A 20,712-nucleotide genomic window follows, 5' to 3' on the forward strand; every position below is an offset into this window, starting at 1 on the left:
AAAATCCTTAAAAAAAAAAAAAAAAAAAAGTAGACGCTATTGTACTCTCCCAAAGCGAAAAGACATGACAACAAATAACACTTTCAGGGCATGGGAGCTCCTGCCCCTGGTTGCCCTTGCGAGCTGCCTGCAGAGAACACAATGCTGAGGACAGTCCTGTGGCTTTGTGGTGTCAGTGATTCTGTTTCCAGGGACCGTTAAATATGGAATCTGGCAGGAGCTTTGTATTTATGTTCAGTGCTGTGGGAGCAAAACCCAAAACGAGTGAGAGAGTAACTCAGGACTTTCATGGTCAAAACAAACACCAGCAAAAAGGAATTACCAAGACCAAATAGTTGAAGGTCACCAGCCTCAAGTCCTGGTCACGCACTCACTTTTCATAATCGGAATTCCAGGAGCCAGTGTGGATGGCTTTAAGAGAAGGCAATATCTGTCTTTTTAAAGTTGTTTTTTCGGGGACCGGTAGGTGGTGTGGTAATTAAGGCACCGGACACCCACATGGTCAACCACAGTTCAAGTCCCAGACCCGGCAGCTTTCTTTCTCTCTCTCTCTCTGGTCAAATTGAAGAATAATGATAATATAAAATTAAATGAATAATTCCTTAAAAAAATTTTAATTGTTTTTCTCATCAGTTTTATTTTGGTTGGCAAGTGTATATATTTGAGTATCCACACGTGAAAAGGGAGACAGCTAGGGGCCACACAAGCTCTGAATCTACTAGCGAGCCTCTTACACATTCTCCAGGCATATTTGGAAAGGCCTGACCGAACAATGGCAGCCCAGCCAGTGCCCTTTCTAACCTCCCCATTGATTTGCCACAGCTGTAAAGGGGCCTCGCACTATGGCCTGACCAAAGACAAGAAGAGACGCTCACAAGATGGCTGCCCAGACGGCTGTGCGAGCCTCACAGCAACAGCACTGTCTCCAGAGGTTACAGCCGCCGCCACCATCTCCTTAATGACAGACGAGCCCGGCCTCGACAACCCTGCCTACGTGTCCACGGCGGAGGACGGTCCACCAGCAAACAGCCCGTCCGACTCCAGCCGGAGCAACCGACCAAGGAGTGAGTCAAGTGGGTGGTTGTCGGGAATGGGCTCCTTGCCTTGAGATTGCCCTCTGTGGAATACTCACTATGGAAAGTTCTAGAAATGTTGTTTTAAGGGAAATCGTTCTGGTAGTTTTGGCAGCCACCTGATATCCAATTCTCCAAAGTGAAATGAAACCACGAGTACCTCAGATCATTAAAACCGTGTAATCTGACTTGGTGAAAGGAGTCAAAGTTAGACCTAATAATTCATCGCTCCTCCTGTGTCAATATTTTCCCCGCCATACTGCTTAAGAAAAGTGCTATTATATGCAGTTCAGCCCAGAAAAAAAAATTAAGCAAGTCATATATATTTTATTGTAGACAGTTTAGAAAATGCAGATTAGCAAATTCTAAAATCCTGCCACCTCGAGATGGAATGGTTATGTTTTATTGATGTATCTTGCCAGGCACGTACATAAAAGGTGATGTCAGAGAACGCATGGCTACTGACCCTCTCCTCTCCTTTTCTTCAGCACGACCCTTTGAGCGATCCTCAATCAGAAGCAGATCTTTTAAAAAAATAAACCGGGCTTTGAGTGTTCTTCGAAGGACCAAGAGTGGAAGTGCAGTTGCAAACCAAGCTGACCAGGGCAGGGAACACTCCGAAAATACCACAGTCCCTGAAGGTAAGTGAACTCCGGGCAAGAATGGACACAGGCTGGGCTTGCAGAGTGACTTTGGGGGTGATGGCCCCCTGACCACCACCAGCTTCGTGCCTCTTCTCTTCTCAAAGCTACACGGTATCGAAGGCGTATAACTTCGTTTCTGCTCTCTCTCCCTTACGAAAGGCTCCTTATTTCTCCTATATGCAAAGTTTCCTACTACTTGAATAAAAATTATTTGCATATTTATTGCAAAAAACATTTACAAAGAAAGAGTATATGCGAGGCATTGTCCTGTGCAGTTTCGTTTGCTCTAAGAATGATAAAAGCCCATGGCTGGCATGACAGGATCCATTCAGGACTAAAAGAAAGTAGAACACTAGGGAGAGTTAAGATACAAGTAAATGACAGTGACAGCCCTGGAGGAAGGGCAGCATTGCCGAATAGCATAATGTGATCCACCATTAAGAAGCAGTCTGTGGCCTAGATGGGTGGATGGATGTTTACTGTTAACAATGCACTGGAAAGTAGTGGAGACGAGGTTATGACCAGATTAGAGAGGGTCCTACATACCACTTAGGGGGTCTCTCCTTAATTTGGGAGCAGTGAACACAGCCAGAAGCTGTTGTGAAGCCTTGTTTGGGATTAGAGTCGTGTTCAGGAAGATGAAGACAGTGACGATGTTGCATGGACAGGAGGATTTGGAGTGGGAGGGACTGGCTCTCTTCACCCATACCCAGCAGCTCCAACTCTGGAGTGGACGAGGTGCTGAGACTCAGCTAGACAGGAATCGACATCGACATCAGATTTGCAAGGCAGCAGAGCTTTCAAAAATGGTGGTAGAGCCTCGGGGCTGCAGCAACCTGCCATTAGCTTGGTCAACCCTTCTGCCATAGTCTGTCCATCCTTTTAATATCAGTAGAGAGACTAACTGCTGGGGTGACCTTGGCCAGGTTAATTACCTGCTCTGAGCTTTAGCATTTCATCGTCAAAAAAAAAAAAAATGGCAAGATAATAGTAATCAACTTCATAGAAGTTGTTAGGGCTAAACAAAACAAGATGCGTTTTTGCACTGCCTAGATTTGCCTTGCCTAGCTCACTGCCCAGCGTACAGTGAGCTCTCAGTAAATCAGGATGCCGTGCCCGTTAGTCCTTGAGTGAGGACACAATCATGAACAGATTCTTTTCTTCCCAAGCCAATACAAGTTCGGCAGTTTAAAAAAATTCCTTTAACTTTCGGAGGTCACAGGATCTCCTTGATGTGGCTCTAATCAACACTATTTATAAGTGTGACTGGATTGTGTCCTTGTAAACTGTGAAGTCTAGCATCCTCAAGTGCTGTAGGTTTGGGAGTATGGTCTTTGTAAATCTTTGGGGAAGGAGAATAGAAAGGAAAAGGCAGGAGGGAGGGAGGAATGATCACCTTCAATAACGATTTCCAAATCTTTCTTTGCTCAATAAAAAGAAACGCATGTGCGTGCGTGCGCACACACATATTCCTTTTCCTTTTAGAGAAATTTTTGCTATAGGGTGCATGCACCCACCAGAGAGACAGAAAGTGAGAAATCACCACCCAGGAGGGATGGCCACGCCACAGTCCCTTCTCCTCCATTCTCCTCTCAGCATTTCAGGCATGTACATACACCTGCCCGCCATGAGTTTGAAGCCTCTGGGTCCAGGACTCAAACCGCAGTCGACTACGGGGGAGTCCAGCAAAATAACCATTATGCCATCTGCTGATCCCTCTTGGCTCAAAATAGTTTTTTAAATTCCCATTACCAGACGTGTTCCGACAAAGGTTTATGGTACAGCCTACTTAACACAACCAGAGCAGTTGAAATAGCCATTGAGCTCAGTCACCCAAGTACTGCTGGCACCAGGAACTGACAGGTTAGGACAGCTACCCACTGCCGACCAGCAAAGCCACTCACTCACAACTCAAGCCAAGTGGAGGTTAAGGACCCACATTTACGAGCTCTTGGGCTTCATCTGGCCACTAAACTACTTAGTTAGCCAGGCTCTACAACACTTAGCCGTATCTGTATTTCTTCTGTACTGTTCCTAGAGAGTAGAGTACTCATTAGTTCATTATGCAAAATGCACCAAGGTCATGAGTTTGGAAAATAGAGTGGATTGTGCAGAACCAGGCCGGTGGTATTTGATCTTCCCAATGACATCATTAAAGGAGCTGCTCAGGGCAAAGGCAACTATCAGCAGTGACAGGAGACAGAGGTATCTCGGCTGTCTTCAGCCGTCCACACCTAAAATTAAGCCTCAGGCAACCGGGAAGGACCACTTTTCCCACTGAACCTAGTGCGGCTTAGTCCCACCATGTGGTGTCCCCTCTGAACACATCTATTCAAACCGAAGTAGACAAACGGTGTGGTCAGTGCTGGGGCCAACAGGTCGGTGGGGCAGTGCCGTGGGGACTCTGCCTGCTGTGGACACCTGACTCCAGGAACACCCAGGGGAGGGGATGAGAGTTCTGGTCATAAGAAGACCCAGGATCCACTCAGGTTCTGAGGGCCACCTCACCCGGTGACCTCCAGCAAATGACTTCCCTTCCCTCCTCAGAGCTTCAATGCCCTCCCTTGTACAAGAAAAGTTTCAGGATCACTTCAAACTGCAGGATGATGGACTAGCTCCACTTCTCCATGGGGTCTCATGGGGTGGAAGGTGGGAAGTGAGCTGTGGAAGATTTCATGGGGGAGCAGATTCCAAAGTTGAAAAGGAAAGTTAAGAGACACCAGCCTAGATGAACTCTCAATCTCTTTGAACTCTGAATTCAGCGATTCAGACAGATAGGGGAGGAGCCTTCTGAGGCCACCAGCTAGGCTTTGGCCTCTTCTGGGTCTTGAATCAGGTCTTTTAAAAACTCCTCCTTATGGATAGCAGTGTCTGGTAGTGAGGGCTGATGACTCCCCAAGCCTGAAAAGCATGGTCTTCAAGGACAAAGTGACCAGAGAGGGCAGAAGAGCAGCCTTGATGTTTTGGTCCCTCAGTCAGCAAGTGGTGAAACTGCAGTTCATTCCATGAAGACCACACACTAATTCATTCATCCTAGTCCCTCAGTGACCCTCAGGTCAAGGCCCCTGCATGTAAAGAGCAGAGCGCCCAGCCGTGAAACAGCAGGGATGTTTGCCCCAGGACTCGAGAGTCCAATGGGGAATGCAAGAAATGGACATAAAGAACAATTCAAAGAGACTGCGCGCTGCGAGAAATGGAGAGAAAGCCTCCTAGGAAATAGGATGTTCAGAGAGAATTAGAGAAAGAAAGACCAGGGTAGAGTGTAATTGGGAGGGGTCATTTCATGCAGGCCTTGAAGAAAAAGTTGGGTTTAGGTCCAGGATGAAAAACATTCCAGCCAGAGAAAGCGATTCTGGCAGAGAGGCAAGAAAGTGGAAAACACGTATGAGGAACAATGAGGAGTTTAGTTTGGCTGAAACCAAAGTTTGGCATGAAGAGTGGTTGGACATGTCCACTGGGTGGGTGTCTTAAATAAATACTGTCTTTGTCCATTTCAGTCTTTCCAAGATTGTATCACCTGATTCCAGATGGTGAAATTACCAGCATCAAGATCAATCGAGTGGATCCCAGTGAGAGCCTCTCCATTAGGCTCGTGGGAGGCAGTGAGACCCCACTGGTCCATATCATTATCCAGCACATTTACCGGGACGGGGTGATTGCCAGAGATGGCCGGCTATTGCCAGGAGACGTCATTCTGAAGGTGGAGACCATGGCTGTGGGGCTAGGGGAAGGGGTTGGATAGGAGAAAACCCTTCAGACCAAATAATTGAATGGATGGATGCGTGGATAAGTGAGTGAGGGGAAATAGGAAAACGAAGACCGTCATTTCTCATAGTTACAGTGACAGGATTCTTCATGTGAGATTTGCAGTTAGGTTGAGATCGGCTTTTGTCTCTTTTGCTTTCATTCTCCCCCTTTTTCTCTGTCTAGAAAATTTCTCTCTGTGGATCATTTCGTCTCATCTTCTTGCCCTTCTGTCTCCCTTCCACCTTGGTTCATCTTCTTCTTCCTTTCCTTTCTCCAGCTCACCCTTTTCCTCCTTCTTCCCCTGTTTCTCCTTTAATGTCTCCTTCTTAATGTATAATCGAAAACTGGAACATATATTTCGTTCCATTATTTGCAGAGCAGAGTCATGGAACATCTTGTATTTTATCTAATCACATCCACACAGCCTTCTATATCATTTTCGATAGCTTAGGGACCCTCCAGGAAAATATAAGTAATTTCTAAGCTATTTCCACCAACCGAGAGCTATCCCAAGGGAGGCAGTGTGAAGTAGAATGTCTTGGACATTACTGTCCCCCGAGGCTTGCTTGAGGAGGACTTACAGGAGGAATTTTCAGAGAAAGGGGATAAAGGCAAAGTTGTTTATCAGTCCGAAGTCAGACGTGTGCCAAAAGTGATGAGAAATCCCTCCCTGCTCATAAATTTCCTCTCCCATACTCAGATAACAGCTCGTCCCACCCGTTCTAGGCTGTCACATTATGAACTGTTTCTTTGGCAAACTAATTGGAATAAGAGGACAAACCATTGAGAGCAGTTATCGCAGAAGCCCTGGAATCCCACTGGCCTCCAAGGTGGAGTGCGAGGCCAGGCCCACTGAGCTCAGGGGAGTCAGCCGTGCAATCTGTGACACTGCACGGCCTCGCCCCGGGTCTAGGTGGAAACTGCATACGTGGTCTTCAACCAACTCTGGCAGGCAGAGGGGCTGCCCGGGCTCTATCTGGCAACCCTGACCTTCTCCTGGCCTGCGTGTGATGGGGAACTGGGGCCTCCCACCTCGGCCCCTGTGCTCACCTTTGCTTGCACAACAGGATAAGCTTTGTCCTTGCACAGGGGCCTTCCATCCCCCCCCGCCAGAGGTGGGTGACAGCATACTCGAGGAAGGCCATTTCATTGCTCCTTCCACGGCTTCTCTAGCAATCGCTGCAAGTACAATAAATCTTACGAAGCTACAGAAATTCAAGAAGGTGGTTTGTCCTCCGTGGGGCCAGAGTGCTGCGCTGTTGTGCAATTGCTTTCTTAGAGCCGGGACAGCGTAGGGCTGCAGCCTCCAGGCTGGGCCTCCAGAGCCAGAGTAATGAAAGCCAGAAAGCCTGCTGCAGCACAGCCCTGCAGCTCATTAGCAAGCCAAAGGGCAGCCAGCTATGGGATGTTGAAGTAGCATTATAAAATGACCCAGTCTTTCAAGACAAGAGCCTCGACACTTCCCCCACATCAGTTTATTCCCAACTGCACGGGTATTCTTTGTTGCCTTTTGTCGAGAACATGAGCAAAAGACCTTGTAGGTGACCACTTGGAGTCCGCACGCTCCTGCACACACACACTCGTATGTGCTTGTGTGTTCTCCCTCTCTCTGGGTCTCTTTCTCACACACACACACACACACACACACACGTACAGAGAAGAAGGGACAGAAGGTTCCAATGTGAGTGACCCAGGAGGAATAATTCAGCTGGAGTTGGGTTTTTTTGGAAAGAAAATATCAAGGCCCAGAGAGTGGTGCAACAGGTCTGACCCATGTTGGAAGGTCCTGGGTTCGTGTCTAGAGACCTGGGTGTGCACACCAGCCACATGTGTGCCCATGGTCTGGGACTGGCTGAGGACTGGCATGGGCGAGGGTGTGAGGCCCTTGCTGAGGGTGCTGTCTCTCCGTCTCTCTCTCTCTCTCTCTCGCTCAGGAAGCAATACATAAACTTTTCATAAGGAGAAGAAGAAAATGTCTGGGAAGTTGTTTTCTTTTCTCCTTTACCCTCTCTTAGGTCTTACTCCTCTCTCCTGTTACCAGCTTAAAAATAAGTTTGGCAGACAGCAGGAACAGAGGTCAGGATTTTCTGTAAATTCATTCGTGGGCCTGAGTAAGAACAGGTGGGGGAAATGGCGCCTACTCTGGAGCCTGACAAGACGTGACGGGTAACACTCAGAGCAGAAGGGACACAGGGCGAGCTGGGGGGAGAGCGTCCGGTTACCCCGGGCGAGGCCTCCCTGGCAGCGTCGTGGCAGGTGGAGCTGACCGCCCGATGGCGCCCCTCCGCAGGTCAACGGGATGGACATCAGCAACGTCCCGCACAACTACGCGCTGCGCCTGCTGCGGCAGCCCTGCCGGGCGCTGCGGCTGACCGTGCTGCGCGAGCGGAAGCTGGGCGGCAGGAGCGGACAGGCTCTGGACACCTACGGGCCCCGCGACGACAGTTTCCACGTTATCCTCAACAAAAGCAGCCCCGAAGAGCAGCTGGGAATAAAGCTGGTGCGCAGGGTGGATGAGCCCGGGGTGTTCGTTTTCAACGTGCTGGACGGCGGCGTGGCGGACCGACAGGGCCAGCTGGAGGAGAACGACCGGGTGCTGGCCATCAACGGGCACGACCTTCGATACGGCAGTCCAGAGAGTGCGGCTCATCTGATTCAGGTGGGTCACAGGTCATTCCGCAGCCCAACCAGAAATCCCCCACACGAGCAGGGAGGTCCCCTGAGCCACCCGTCCTGTCACCCTGCAGGTGACACACCATGCCTCCCTTTCAAGGAGGCAAGATGGAGGGCCAGCACTGGCAGAGCTCCTGCTCAGGTGAGAACATCACTCAAGCAAATGATGTGCTTCAGGCCCCGGACCAGCCTAGACACCACTGCCAGTCACCTGTCCTGACCACCCATGAATGCACAGGGTCATTGCCGCAGCTCACACGGTTAAGAGTGCCCCGGGGTGTCCGGCTTGGACCCAGTACGTTAGACACAGACCCAGGGTCGCTCAGACACATGCCGGTTGTGTCGAAGACATCTGGTTGTGCTGACTCGCACCACCAGCCTGGCCTACCTAAAACACGCATGCACACGCGGGTGTCCGTGTTCTGAGGAGCTGGAGGGGTGGAGAGGTGGAGCAGGTCCAGCCCTGAGGGAGGTGCTCCTTTCGCTCTGGCTCACTCTCATGCACATGGTCTGTTCAAGGAGACTTCCAGCTCCATGAGAAGCTGTGTCATGTGCCCTTTAAGGAGCCCGTGGACAGAGACCGTGAGAGGGTTGTCTGAAGCTAAGCCCTGGTCCCCATGGCTAAGGCCAGGTGGCTCGGAAAGCCCACGGAAACTCAAGTAGGAGCCTGAGAAGCTGTCTCCTAATAAGAGAGGCACACGAATTGTAGGTTATTTTGGCAAATGGGGTTTACGATAGCCTGACAGTGGTCCAAACTAATCTATTACTTCAGGACCCTGGAAAAGTCATGACGTATTTTTCTGTATTCGATGCAAAAATGCATCACGACTTTGCCAATGACCCAATACTTTTCTAGCCAGTGGGTTGTCCTCAAACCATGTATTTTGTTGACTTTGGTAGGTCATCATGAAATTTTCTTTTTTCTTTTCTTTTCCTTTTTTAAGTTGCCAGAGTACCTGTGTGCTCACCAGAGATGGGGATGAGTAGGAGAGCACCCCAAATGGGCACGGCCATGCTGCAGTCCCTTCTCTTCCATTTCTCCATCCTGTTGGGATCTGAGGCACTCACACACATGCCCCCAATGTGTTTTTTAAGCTGCCAGGGCTGAGATTTGAACCATAGTTGGCCACGTGGGAGCCAACACCCTTAACCACCAAGCCACAGAGCCAGCCAACAAATTTTCCTTTTTTAATGAAACTTTTTATTTTGAGATAATTGTAGATTAACATACTATTATAAGAAATGAAACAGAGAGATCTGTCTTCCCCAGTGTTCCTACCTTGCAAAATCATAATACATTGTCACCACCAGGTTATTGACTTTGACACAGTGAAGATACAGAATATTTCTTTCTTTCTTTCTTCTTCTTCTTCTTCTTTTTTTTTTGAGAGGGAGACTTTTTTCTATAGGGCACATGTGCTCGCCAGAGAAACAGAGAGTGTGAAATCCCCTGGGGGAGCTGGTCATGCTGCAATCCCTTCTCCTCCAGTCTCCTCTCAGGATTTTGGGTGCGCACATGCATGCAGTCTCAAACTGCTGGGTCTGGGATTCGAACTGTGGTCAGCCACATGGGAGTCCAGCACCTTAACCACTATGCCACCTGCTGGCCCCATACGGAATATTTCTAGCACCACAAAGATCCTTATAAAAATTGCCCTTTTATACTCATTCCCACTTCCCTCCCACCCTATAGGGTAGGAGTTAATATCTGGTTATGTAAGAAATCTTTGCCTACTCTAATATCTTCAAGTGTTTTCCACAATAGTTTTAGAGCTTGGGGCTTTACATTTACGTTTTTTAATCCATTCTGAGTTGTTTTTGTTAATGGTGAGAGAAGGAGTTTAGCTTCAATTTTCTGCAGGTACCTATCCAATTTTCTCAGCACTGTTTGTTGAGTTTCTGTACTATACTTCTCTACTGGATCGTCTTCTGTTCTTTGTCAAAAATCAGTTGGCTGTATGTTTCTCGATTCATTTCTGGATTCTCTGTCCTGTTCCATTGGTCTGTGTGTGTGTTTGTGTCAGTGCCATGCTGTTTTGATTATTACATTTTTGTAGCCTACTTAGAGGTTAGGTAATGAGATGCCTCCATCTTTGTTCTTTTCGCACAGTATTGCCTTGGCATACAGTGTCTCTTATGATGCCAGATTGTTTTTGTCTCTGTTTCTATGAAGCATGTGACTGGTAATTTGATAGGAATTGCATTGAATTTATATATCAATTTGGGTATGATCCAAATTCATTTATTTAAAACACAAGAAAGAATTTCTGATACAGATTGAGCATCCCTTATCTGAAATGCTTGGGATCAGCGTGTTCTGGATTTCAGAATTTCTTTGGAAGGGGGAGATTTGGGATATTTGTATATACGTAATGAGATTTCTTGGGGATGAGACCCAACTCTAAACACAGAATTCACTTATGTTTCATATACGTCTCCTACTCATAGCCTGAAAGTAATTTTATACAGTATTTCTGTATTGCAGTGTTTTGACTGCAAGCCCTTCCATGAACTCACGCCTGGGATTCTCCACTCACAGTCATTTGGCTCTGAAAACATTTCAGATTTCGGAGTGTCTCAGATTTGGAGCTTTCAGATTAGGATACTCAACTAATGTTCTTCTCCTGTTCAACATGCTGTTTAAACATGCCTTCTCTCTACTCCTCAAACATTTCCAGAACATTCTCACCTCAGGGCCAACATTCTTGTGGTCCTTTTCCTGGAAGAATCTTCCAAATATCGACATGACTCACTCTCACACTCATTCAGGTCTCTCCTCAGATGTCCCCCCCGGAAAGGTCTTCTTTGACAGTCCTACTTAGAACAGTGATCACACACACACACACACAGACACACACAGACACACACTACATAGGTTTGAATCTGTTTTTCGTTTCCTGTCAATTATTTTATTATAACCTGCCATGCTAACATGCTACAGGACGGTCTGCGTCCCAAGCGCTGAGACCAGTGCCTGGTGATAATGAGCACTGGGTGGGTATTTTTTAAATGTGTAAATAAAGTCACATCATAAGGTTGTAAATATGTAAAAAATATATTTTTCATATTAACTTCATCTTCGTTGTCAAGCCATTTACCAAAGAAGCACCAAACCTGCATTTTTTACATGCTCCTTGTCCCTAGAATACAACTTCTAGTTTTTGTCTCCTTGAATTTGTTCAGTATATTTTTATTTATTTTTTTTTTTTTGGAGAGGTTTTTGCTATAGGGTACGTGCGCTTACCAGACAGACAGAGAGAGACAGAGAGAAAGAAAGTGAGAAATCACCCCCCAGGGGGGATGGCCATGCCGCAATCCCTTCTCCTCCATTCTCCTCTCAGGATCTTGGGCACACACACGCACACTCGCGCGGCGTGAGTTTAAGCCACCAGGTCTGGGACGCGAACCGCGGTCGACTACATGGGAGTCCAGCGACATAGCCATTATGCTAACTGCTGGTCCCAGTATATTATTTTTTAAACAGTTATTTATATAATGTTATTTATTGATTGACTTTTAATTTTACTAAAGAGAGAGAGAAAGGGAAAGTGAGAAAGCAAATAGCCAGGTCCCAGACTCGAACTGTGGTCAGCCATGTGAGAGTCCAATACCTTAACCACTTTGCCATCTGCCGGCTTCTCTTCAGTAAATTATTGACTGTGCAGCTTCTACATGCTGAGTGGTAGGTGAACAAAGCTGACATGGTTCTGGCCTCACAGAGCCTAGAAAGTATCCCTACTTCTGATCTCAAATACAACCACATCAGTGTTAAGCAGGTGGTTCTAGCCTGTGTGTGCCAAAGGGTGAGAACAGAAAGCAGACCATGTTTGTGGAAACATCAATGCAGGGGAGAGGGAGAGTCTATCTCCTTCTTTTCTTCGTAAAGAAACTGCATTTTTAGCATGATTTTTCTCTCTTTCTTTAAAAACGAAAGCTGGAGGTGATTATCTGTATTTCTTCATGTTAAGCTACAAATGTAACTCCCTCCGCAGTCCAATTATTGGAACTCACATTCTTCAGATAATCTTTGCAACTGTACTTCGCAACAGGCGAGAGAAAAACTCTCTTACTCATGTCATTTGGAAAAATCTTGATTACGTATGGCATTCTGCTTTTGTAGATTAATAACAGAAGAGCCAAAAAGTTCTTTTTCCCCTGAGAAAGTTAATTTCTGAAATAAAATCTTGCCTAACAGTGGGGTTTCCTAAAAGATTCTTTTACTTACTAAACAAAGTCAATGTGCTTTATAAGCAGGAAAAATGCATACAAAAAATTAGTAAATGAAGACAAAGTTAGGAAAGAAAAACAGAACACTGGAAAAACCCAGCTGAGCAATTTCTTGCTAATTCTGAAGATCGGGTTTTATTTATGTGATACTTGTAATGCACCCCAGGCTGGGGGCATTAAACTGAATGCCCTTCAAAGGTTGAGACTCAGGTTTCCAACCACCCTTGGGCTGTGCTGTCCTGGAGCCCCTACTCCATGAATCACGTTTGCCTTACTAAGAAATTCCCAGACAACCTGTCCTTTTTGTCGTGTTTGCTCCCACACTACCGCACATTCTGCTTTCTTCTACGTTATTTCAGGGAAACGTTATTAGAGAGGCCACAACTGTTATAAATTTGACTGACTTTACACATGGTGGGGCCTAACCTCAGCTTACTCAGCGGTAGGCTGGGTTTGCCAGACTCTTGTGTTAGATCGAGAGGCAGATGCTTCTGAGAAGGAAAACCCTCAGGAGACGGAAGCCTCCAATGCAGGGCAATTGGCTTATTCAGCAACTTAGTACAACTTCATTCTTCTTCATTGTCAGTCTCTAAGGTTTTTTTTTGAGCACCGTGACTAGAATAACTTTGAAAGAGCTTTTTAGGCTGGCTCATGACCTAGTGGTTAAGGCAGCTGGATGCCATATGGCCAGCCTCTCTGAGTTGGAGTCCCGAACCCCGTGGCTTGTGGAACATGCCAGGTGCCTGTGCATGTGTGCCCAAAGTCCTGCAAGGAGGGAGAGATGGAGGAGAGCGAATTTCAGCATGACCATTCCCCATAGGAGGAGCTTTCTCACTCTCTGGTGAGCACATGTACCCTCTAGCAAAATTAAATTATAAAAAAGGGGGGGAGGGAAGAGACAGCGTTTTAGAGTTGTCTGATGTCATACCTAAAATAGAACAAAGAAATCATGGGCCAAGCCAGCAGATAGTGTTGCAGTTACCTGGTGGCTTGAAAATCTCAGTGGGCGTGTGTGTGCGTGTGTGTCCAAGATCCCAAGGGGAGAATGGAGGAGAAGGGATTGCAGTGTGGCCATCCCCCTGGGGAGTGATTACTCACTTTTGCTTTCTCTGTCTCCGTCTCCTCCCACCCACCCCCAGCGCATGCACCCTAAGGCAAAAACACACAAACAAAACCTCTTTAAAAATGCAAAAAAAAAAAAAAAATAGTGGACCTAAGATTTGAACCGTTAGGGATAAAAAGAGATCTCAACATTCTGAACCATGGAGGGTCAGCATACATCCACCAGGGAATCCAAGTGAGAATCATTTATTCTGAACGGCATGCCGATTTTGAGGTGCTTCTGTTTATCTGCAATCTTGGATCCATGAGTTCATATTTATTTGAGTTAGAGGTATACAATTAACAAACGGAGAAAGCAATTCTGAAGACCAAATTTGAGCTCCTGTGTGTTTCCTAGGCAACTCTCAGATGGGAGGCAGAACCTGGGGACATTTCAATCCATTCGTAGAGGTGGGCCTAAGAGGAGTTTTCATTAATACAGACTTAGGTGGGATTTTTGTTATTCATATGAATTAATATTTAAATGAGAAGTGATGTGATCAAATAACAATGGACAACCAGTGTCTTCAAACTTCCAGAAAGAATGTGACAGGCCTTAGACAGAACAAGAAAGGATATGATGGATTACTTACTTTTCCTACATTTTTTCTAAATGTATGATCCCAGCCCATGAGTTCTGCTGCATACCTGGGGAAAAAAAGCTGAACTTCTGTGGTAATTTAAGCATTCATGTCCCCTGGAGCCAGTAAGAATCAACAGTCAGAGAAATTAGATCTGACAGAGCTCCATGAGTTTCCAGCAGATTAGCACAGCTAATGTGGAACCCAACCCCTTCTTAAACAAATAACTTACCATGGTACCACAGCCAATGCAATGCACACAGACTAAACTGTATATAGGTATTTATTTTTAAATATCCTTGAGCTAAATTCTGAAACTTTCAATTATTTTATTTTATTTAGTTTTTGCTAAGGTGCACTCACCAGAGAGAGAAAGACAGAAAGAGATGGAAAGTGAGAAATCACCCCCCGAGGGATGGCCATGCCACAATCCCTTCTTCTCCATTCTCCTCTCAGGATTTCAAGCATGCATGCACACATGCCCAATGTCATTTTCAAAGCCACGGGGTCTGGGAGTCTAACTGCGAATCTGGCCAATATAGGGTCCAACCTCCCTCCACACCACCTGCTAGCCCCCAAAGGATTTTATACATGGCTCCAAATTTCATACATTCTTAATAAAGTGTGACATGGTTAACTGTACAGATTTTCAACTTAGAGTTCTGTGAGTGAGGGGCCGGCAAGTGGCATGATGGTTAAGGACGCTAGACCCCCCCATGGCCAACCATGGTTCGAGTCCTGGACCTGGTGGCTTACTTTCTCACTTTCTCTCTCTCTCTCTCTCTGTCCCTCTCTGGTCAAATTAAAATAAATAAAGTTAAATAAAACAATTATTTAAAAAGAATTTTATGAGAGCATCTTTGGCTCAGCTAAACACCGCAAATACTGGGGGAATCTTGAAACTTCACTCCCCTTCTGCCAGCTCCTATGTCCCCCAACGGCATTTTTTTTAAAACCATGGATCAGAATTAATTATGAGAGTAACTTTTAGATAACATAAAAGAAATGATGTTTGAGGCAAAGGAATTGGGTCATTCTACTGAGTCAGCAGATTCAGAAACTCAAACATTCAATTCTTATTTTGGCCTTGACACTGACATCTGTATGACCCTGTGTAAACCGCCATCTGTTTTATCATCATGATTATTAATTTCTTTGTGCCTGAAAGATATGTGCTTCTGGGAATGAGCACATGTAAGGATGAGCATAGGGCTATAGTCTAGTAAGAAAAAAAAAATGGTTGCCCTAATTCGCCTTATATACTCTGGTCAAATCTGAAGGTCCTAGTCATTTCTTTTCTCAAAGCCTCCTTAATTTCCTTTTTCCTTGGCATACTCTGCTCACTGTGGGCTCACTGAAGGAACCACCAGCTCTCCAGCAGAAGATATTCATGAATTCTTTCCTAGCATGCCAGGCCCCGTGCCAGGTGCTGATGCTCGGTGGTGAACACACAGACGGTTGCTCTTACCGAGCACACTTTATAGGGAATGTCAACTTCCAATCACCGGTAACTCATGCTAGATGATGTTTCTGACACTCCTCAACTATTTGTTCTATGGGAGAAAACATCCTTCCCAGAAGTCCCATTGCTCACTGGAAGAGGAAGGTAGAAGCAGGAACTGTTTCCATGCCTCGGGGTGTAGTCTGTTGTCATGCCGACAGTGGTGATCGATGGCTTTGGTTCTCGTGCTTCCAGTTTCTGTATGGCCTTCACATGCCCTCAGACTTGAGCGAGCCGCCGCATGTGTCCTGCCATGCTGAGAGCCTCCGCATCGTCATTCGATTAGCCAGCACTGAAGACAGACACCTGTGGGGTTCTCTGCTTCATGGAGCAGACGATTCCCTGTGCCTGTGCCAAGTGGCAACATGGGGCTCCTCTCATGGGGTCCCATAGCAAAAGGTCCCTGCTCTGTGCCAGTCAGATCTGAACTCATCTTCTAGGCTGTTCTGCACACACGCACAAGTGTGTGCATACACACGCACATTCATACGTGCACACACACAAGAGCATACATGCACACACGCGCACGCGTACATGCACACAGGCGTGCACATATACACACGGGCACATGCACACACAAGCATGCACATACACATGTGCATGCACACATGCGGATGCACAAAAGCTTGCATGTACATACCCGCATGCACACACACAAGCATGCACATACACACATGCACATGTACATACACACAAGCGTGCACATACACACATGGGCACACGTGCACACAAGCGTGCATATACACATGTGCATGCACACATGTGCATGTACACATATGCATGCACACATGCACACACACATGCACATGCACACACACGCACAGCCAGCTGCATTTGAGTGAGCCCTGGATTGCGTCAAGTTTTTAGAACATATTAAATATGGAAGAAATTAGGAATAGATGACCTTAAGGGAAAAGAGGCGAAGGGAGGACATTGAGAGTTGTCTTCAAATAAGGCTGTCACATAGAAAGTGATCTGGGGTTGCCCTGCAGAGCATAAGGGACAGGCAATGGGAAATGGAAGCTCAACCTAAGGACACTTCCTAATTAGCACTGTTTAAAACAGCCCATGTCGCCTTGGGACACCGTGAGCTCCCTGTCACCAGAGCACTGAAGCATGAGCAGGGGGACAGCACAGCAAGGATTTAGTAGGGGAATTGAACCCTGGGCTACCGAGGAATTTGGAGTAGATGATGTGTGACATCTTCTGCATCGCTGTGCCTTTCCGGTTTGTGGACTCCGAGCTTTGCAGCTGCCTGGGACTTTGAAAACACAAAGTGATGAACCGAGGACAGTCCTTAACAGCTGCTGGCAGGGAGACTGGACGGGGCAACCTCACATTGCAGAAAGGACCATTCCCATTATGCACATTGAAAATCTCACTCTGGAATCCTCAACAAAGAAATCAATGGAGAATGCAGGCAGGCCTTATTTTTTAAAAGATGATCATTGGGGCCAGCAGGTGGCGTGTGGTGGTTAAGGCACTGGACTCCCACATGGCCCACTACAGTTCAAGTCCTGGACCTGGTGGCTTGAAACTTATGCTGGCTGTGTGTGTGTATGTGCCCAGAAGCCGGAGAGGAGAATGGAGGAGAGGGGATTAAGGCATGGCCATCCCCTGGGAGTGGGGTGATTTCTCACTTTCTCTCTTTGGCATATGTCCTATGGCAAAAACATAAAGAAATAAGTAAGATAATCATTAAAACCTTTGATGTTGGGAGCAGCGGATGGCACAGCTGTTACATCTTTGGACTCCCACATAGTTGACTGAGGTTTGAGTCCCAGACCTGGTGGCTTAAAACTCATGCTGGGTGTATGTGAGTGTGTGCCCAAAATCCCAAGAGGAGAATGGAGGAGAGGGGATTAAGGCATGGCCATCCCCTGGGAGTGGGGTGATTTCTCACTTTCTGTCTATCTGTCTCGCTCTCTCTGTCTCCCTGGCAAGTGAACGTGCCCTATAGCAAAAAAAAAAATCTCTTCAATAAAAGGCCTTGATGTGAGGAGGCAACACCAGGTAGAGACTAGCACCACAAGCTGCCTATACCATGAACCCGTCCCAGCTCCCTTCTGCCAACCAGGGCCTACCACACCAGCTGGGGGCTCCTGTGGCCCAGACTGTGCAGCAGAGGGAGCAGGACATCGTGCACCGGGGAGCCAGTCCTTTCCTACCAGTCAGTCTGGCGTCTCCCCACTTCAGGTTTTTGGATGGAATAAATACCCTAAAGCCTTGCAAGGAGAAGTGGCGACTGCTCTCATTCCATAAGGCTAATGTCAGTATAAGCAGCACTGTGAGTTAGGCACAGCTCACTGAACATCGTATTACGCATATACATATGTTGCAAAAACAGTGCTGATGGGACCAGCAGTTGGCGTAATGGCTATGTTGTTGGACTCCTATGTAGTCAACTGTGGTTCGAGTCCCGGACCTGGTGGCTTAAACTTATGCTGGGCACGTGTGCATGCGTGCCCAAGATCATGAGAGGAGAATGGAGGAGAAGGGGTTGTGGTATGGCCATCCCCCCTGGGGGGCGATTGCTCACTTTCTGTCTCTCTGTCTCTGTCTGTCTTTCTCAAAAAAAAAAAAAAAAAAAAAAAAAAAAAAAAAAAAAAAAAAAAAAAAAAAAAAGTAGCCATGCTGGGACACGCTTGGTCCGCTGCCAGTCCTCTTTGATGGATGGACAGGTGAGGCCTATGGTGAGGCGAGAAGCTTATGCCTTGACATACAAGTACTCTATCAACCCCTGCTCTCCCTCTGGTTACTGCTGGCCCTCTGAGCCGCAGCACGGATCCTGGCCATGGCAAGACTACTAGTAAGGTGCCCTGTGCACCAGCGTCAGCCCTGCAGAGCGCTTCTCCCTGCTCCTTGGGTGGTGGCATCTTTGATTCCCACCTCCCTGTGCAGGCAGCTTTCTGGTCTGCATTGCATCCTGACACTTGTGACCAGCCAGGGTGGGTTTGGGAAGGAAGAGAGTGACTTCCAGGCTGCACGCAGAGAAGAAGCTTGCCGGGGAGGTGCAATATGACACCAGCTCTAAGACCTGCGCTTTTGTTATTTAAAACCAGATAAATATGGCCAGCCCACGGCCTGGTGGTAAGGCAGCTAGATCCACATGGCCAACTATGGAGCCCGAGTCCCCGACCCCGTAGCTTGAAAGACATGCTGGGGTGTGCATGTGCATCCCCGAACCCCAACAGGAGGGAGACGTGGAGGAGAGGGGATTGTGGCATGACCATTCTGCATGCTTTCTCTCTCTCTGTCTTCAGCAAGCACATATGCCCTCTGGCAAAAACTGGAAGAGAAAAAAAGTTTTAAAAATTGGGTAAATACAACCCCCCTACAAAGGCATGTCTGTGGTTCTCCATCTATGGACACATGAGAACTGGAGGCAAAGCAATGTGGATTTGGGGGAGTCTGCTTGCCTTCCGCGGGTTCCCGCTCGACTATCCCATATAGAAAAGAACACATGGGCCAATACTATGAGGCTGCAGGACTGTGGCTCCCTTTTTAACCTTTGCTTATTCTCATCATATAAATGTCATTGGCAGCTTGAGTCAAAACCTCCAAAAAGAGTCTCAAAATAACAGAAAAAGTCATTAGGCAAAATGAAACAAAACAAAAACAAGCCTTTCTGCAACCAACGCTTCCCCGATTGTCTCTGAACATTAGAGCCTTCCCATTTCTGAGGAAGCGCCCGGCGCAGCTCTGGAGGCCCTCTGGTGTGTTCCATGTCTCCATGGCACCTGCTGGCTGACCCTGAAGTAAGAGAAGTTCCACTGGGGCAGGAACCGTGTCCCCAAGGCTCCTGGCCCAGAGCAGGACATGTCAGCCGAGGGACAGAATGTGGAGAAGCTGCCCATAGGCTAACACCCACCGGAAGTGTGTGGGGGCAGCAGAACCCCTTTCCCGAACCTGCAGGAATGAGAGCTTAATGCCTGGGCTCTGGGGAGAGCTGGGGACGGGCCAGCACAGAAATAAGCTCTGCCAGTTGTCACCAGTGTGTCCAGGGTCTGCCTGGATCCAAATCTAGGATGTTGAAGGGAGCGAGAGGGCACCATCAGCTAAGTCCGCTCCCCAAGGTGGCCACAGGGACCCAGCCACCCTCGGCCCAGACTGCAGCATCCCAGGAGGCTGGAGAGAGGCTGCCCTTCCTCTTTCATGCAGCACACTCTGCCTTTGTGTGTCATGAAAATGACGCGTGTCCCCAGTCTGTCTGCCTGGCCCATACTGCGGGGGGATAAAGTTGACGAGTTTCTGCTGTTCTCTCATTCGGGCTGTCTGTGCCTTTCTCTCGCCCCCTTCCTGCACACACATCGCGTTCACACCAGCGCACAGAAAGGTCCTCTGGTACGAGGAGCTGTTTCTCTACACAGAATCCAGCTGCCCGCGAGGGTGGGAGCCAGGACAAACACATCAGCCTGTTTTCCACTGTACAGCTTCCAAGTCTATGTAAGAAAGTGCTCCAGAGTCTCCCTGCGAGCAATTTACAAGGTGGCTGGTAAGCGCCTCCGACCAGCCATGCGGAGAATTTATTTCCAAGTAAATTGATAGCAGAGTTACTTATTGGAGCGTTCCTCCTGCCAGCGACTTAATAACAAAGCCAGCATTTGAAAAGCCAGGGAGAAACTTGTGCTAAAAGACGTGAATTAAATAGCTCTTGCAGGCGGATCCTGGGCAATTTAGATTTTGCCTGGCAAAGTGATTTGTTGTGTGAGTCTGAAGTGTTCCCGGTTCCTATGAGGTGTGTAGGCCATGTGGCTGGTCCTTGTCCGAGGTGAACGGGACACGATGTTGCAAGACAGGGACAAACGCACTGCCCACATCCTTCGAAACACTGGCATTTCCCCTAAGATAAGAGCGCGTATTCGGGCTCAGTCATTGAAGTGCTGACCTGGATGTTCTTCGTTTATCTTTTAGTGAGTTTCGTTTCAGAGAACTTCCAAAGATAACCTTGTTAGGATAAGTGAGACTTACAGTACAAAGAAAGAGCCACAGTTCTTGCAAAATACTCTTCCAAGAACTGAATTTAGTTGGCTAATCCCACAGTTCTTCATGTCCCTTTCTTCATGATTGCATCCTGGGCTCATTAATTTTGTTCTGTCCTTACTGAGCTTTATATGTGACAAAAAACACTAGGGAGTTCCAGAAGGCAACGGAGCAAAAGAGGG

General features: G+C 47.3%; 1 protein-coding gene and 1 pseudogene across 2 annotated transcripts in view; both read left to right on the plus strand.

Moving 5' to 3' along the window:
* LNX1 (ligand of numb-protein X 1) overlaps positions 1-20,712 on the plus strand; it is a 153,748-nt gene that overhangs the window by 107,660 nt on the left and 25,376 nt on the right. For both annotated transcript variants that reach the window (XM_006164375.3, XM_006164376.3), the window contains 4 exons: positions 823-1,064; positions 1,562-1,714; positions 5,215-5,417; positions 7,755-8,123. In XM_006164375.3, the coding sequence (XP_006164437.1) occupies positions 823-1,064; positions 1,562-1,714; positions 5,215-5,417; positions 7,755-8,123 (967 nt within the window). The remainder of the gene's footprint in view (positions 1-822; positions 1,065-1,561; positions 1,715-5,214; positions 5,418-7,754; positions 8,124-20,712) is intronic.
* LOC114005287 (uncharacterized) lies at positions 18,877-19,000 on the plus strand (annotated as a pseudogene).

Source organism: Tupaia chinensis, unplaced genomic scaffold, assembly GCF_000334495.1.
Source record: "Tupaia chinensis unplaced genomic scaffold, TupChi_1.0 Scaffold143615_1, whole genome shotgun sequence".
In the NCBI taxonomy this organism is placed as follows: Eukaryota; Metazoa; Chordata; class Mammalia; order Scandentia; family Tupaiidae; genus Tupaia; species Tupaia belangeri.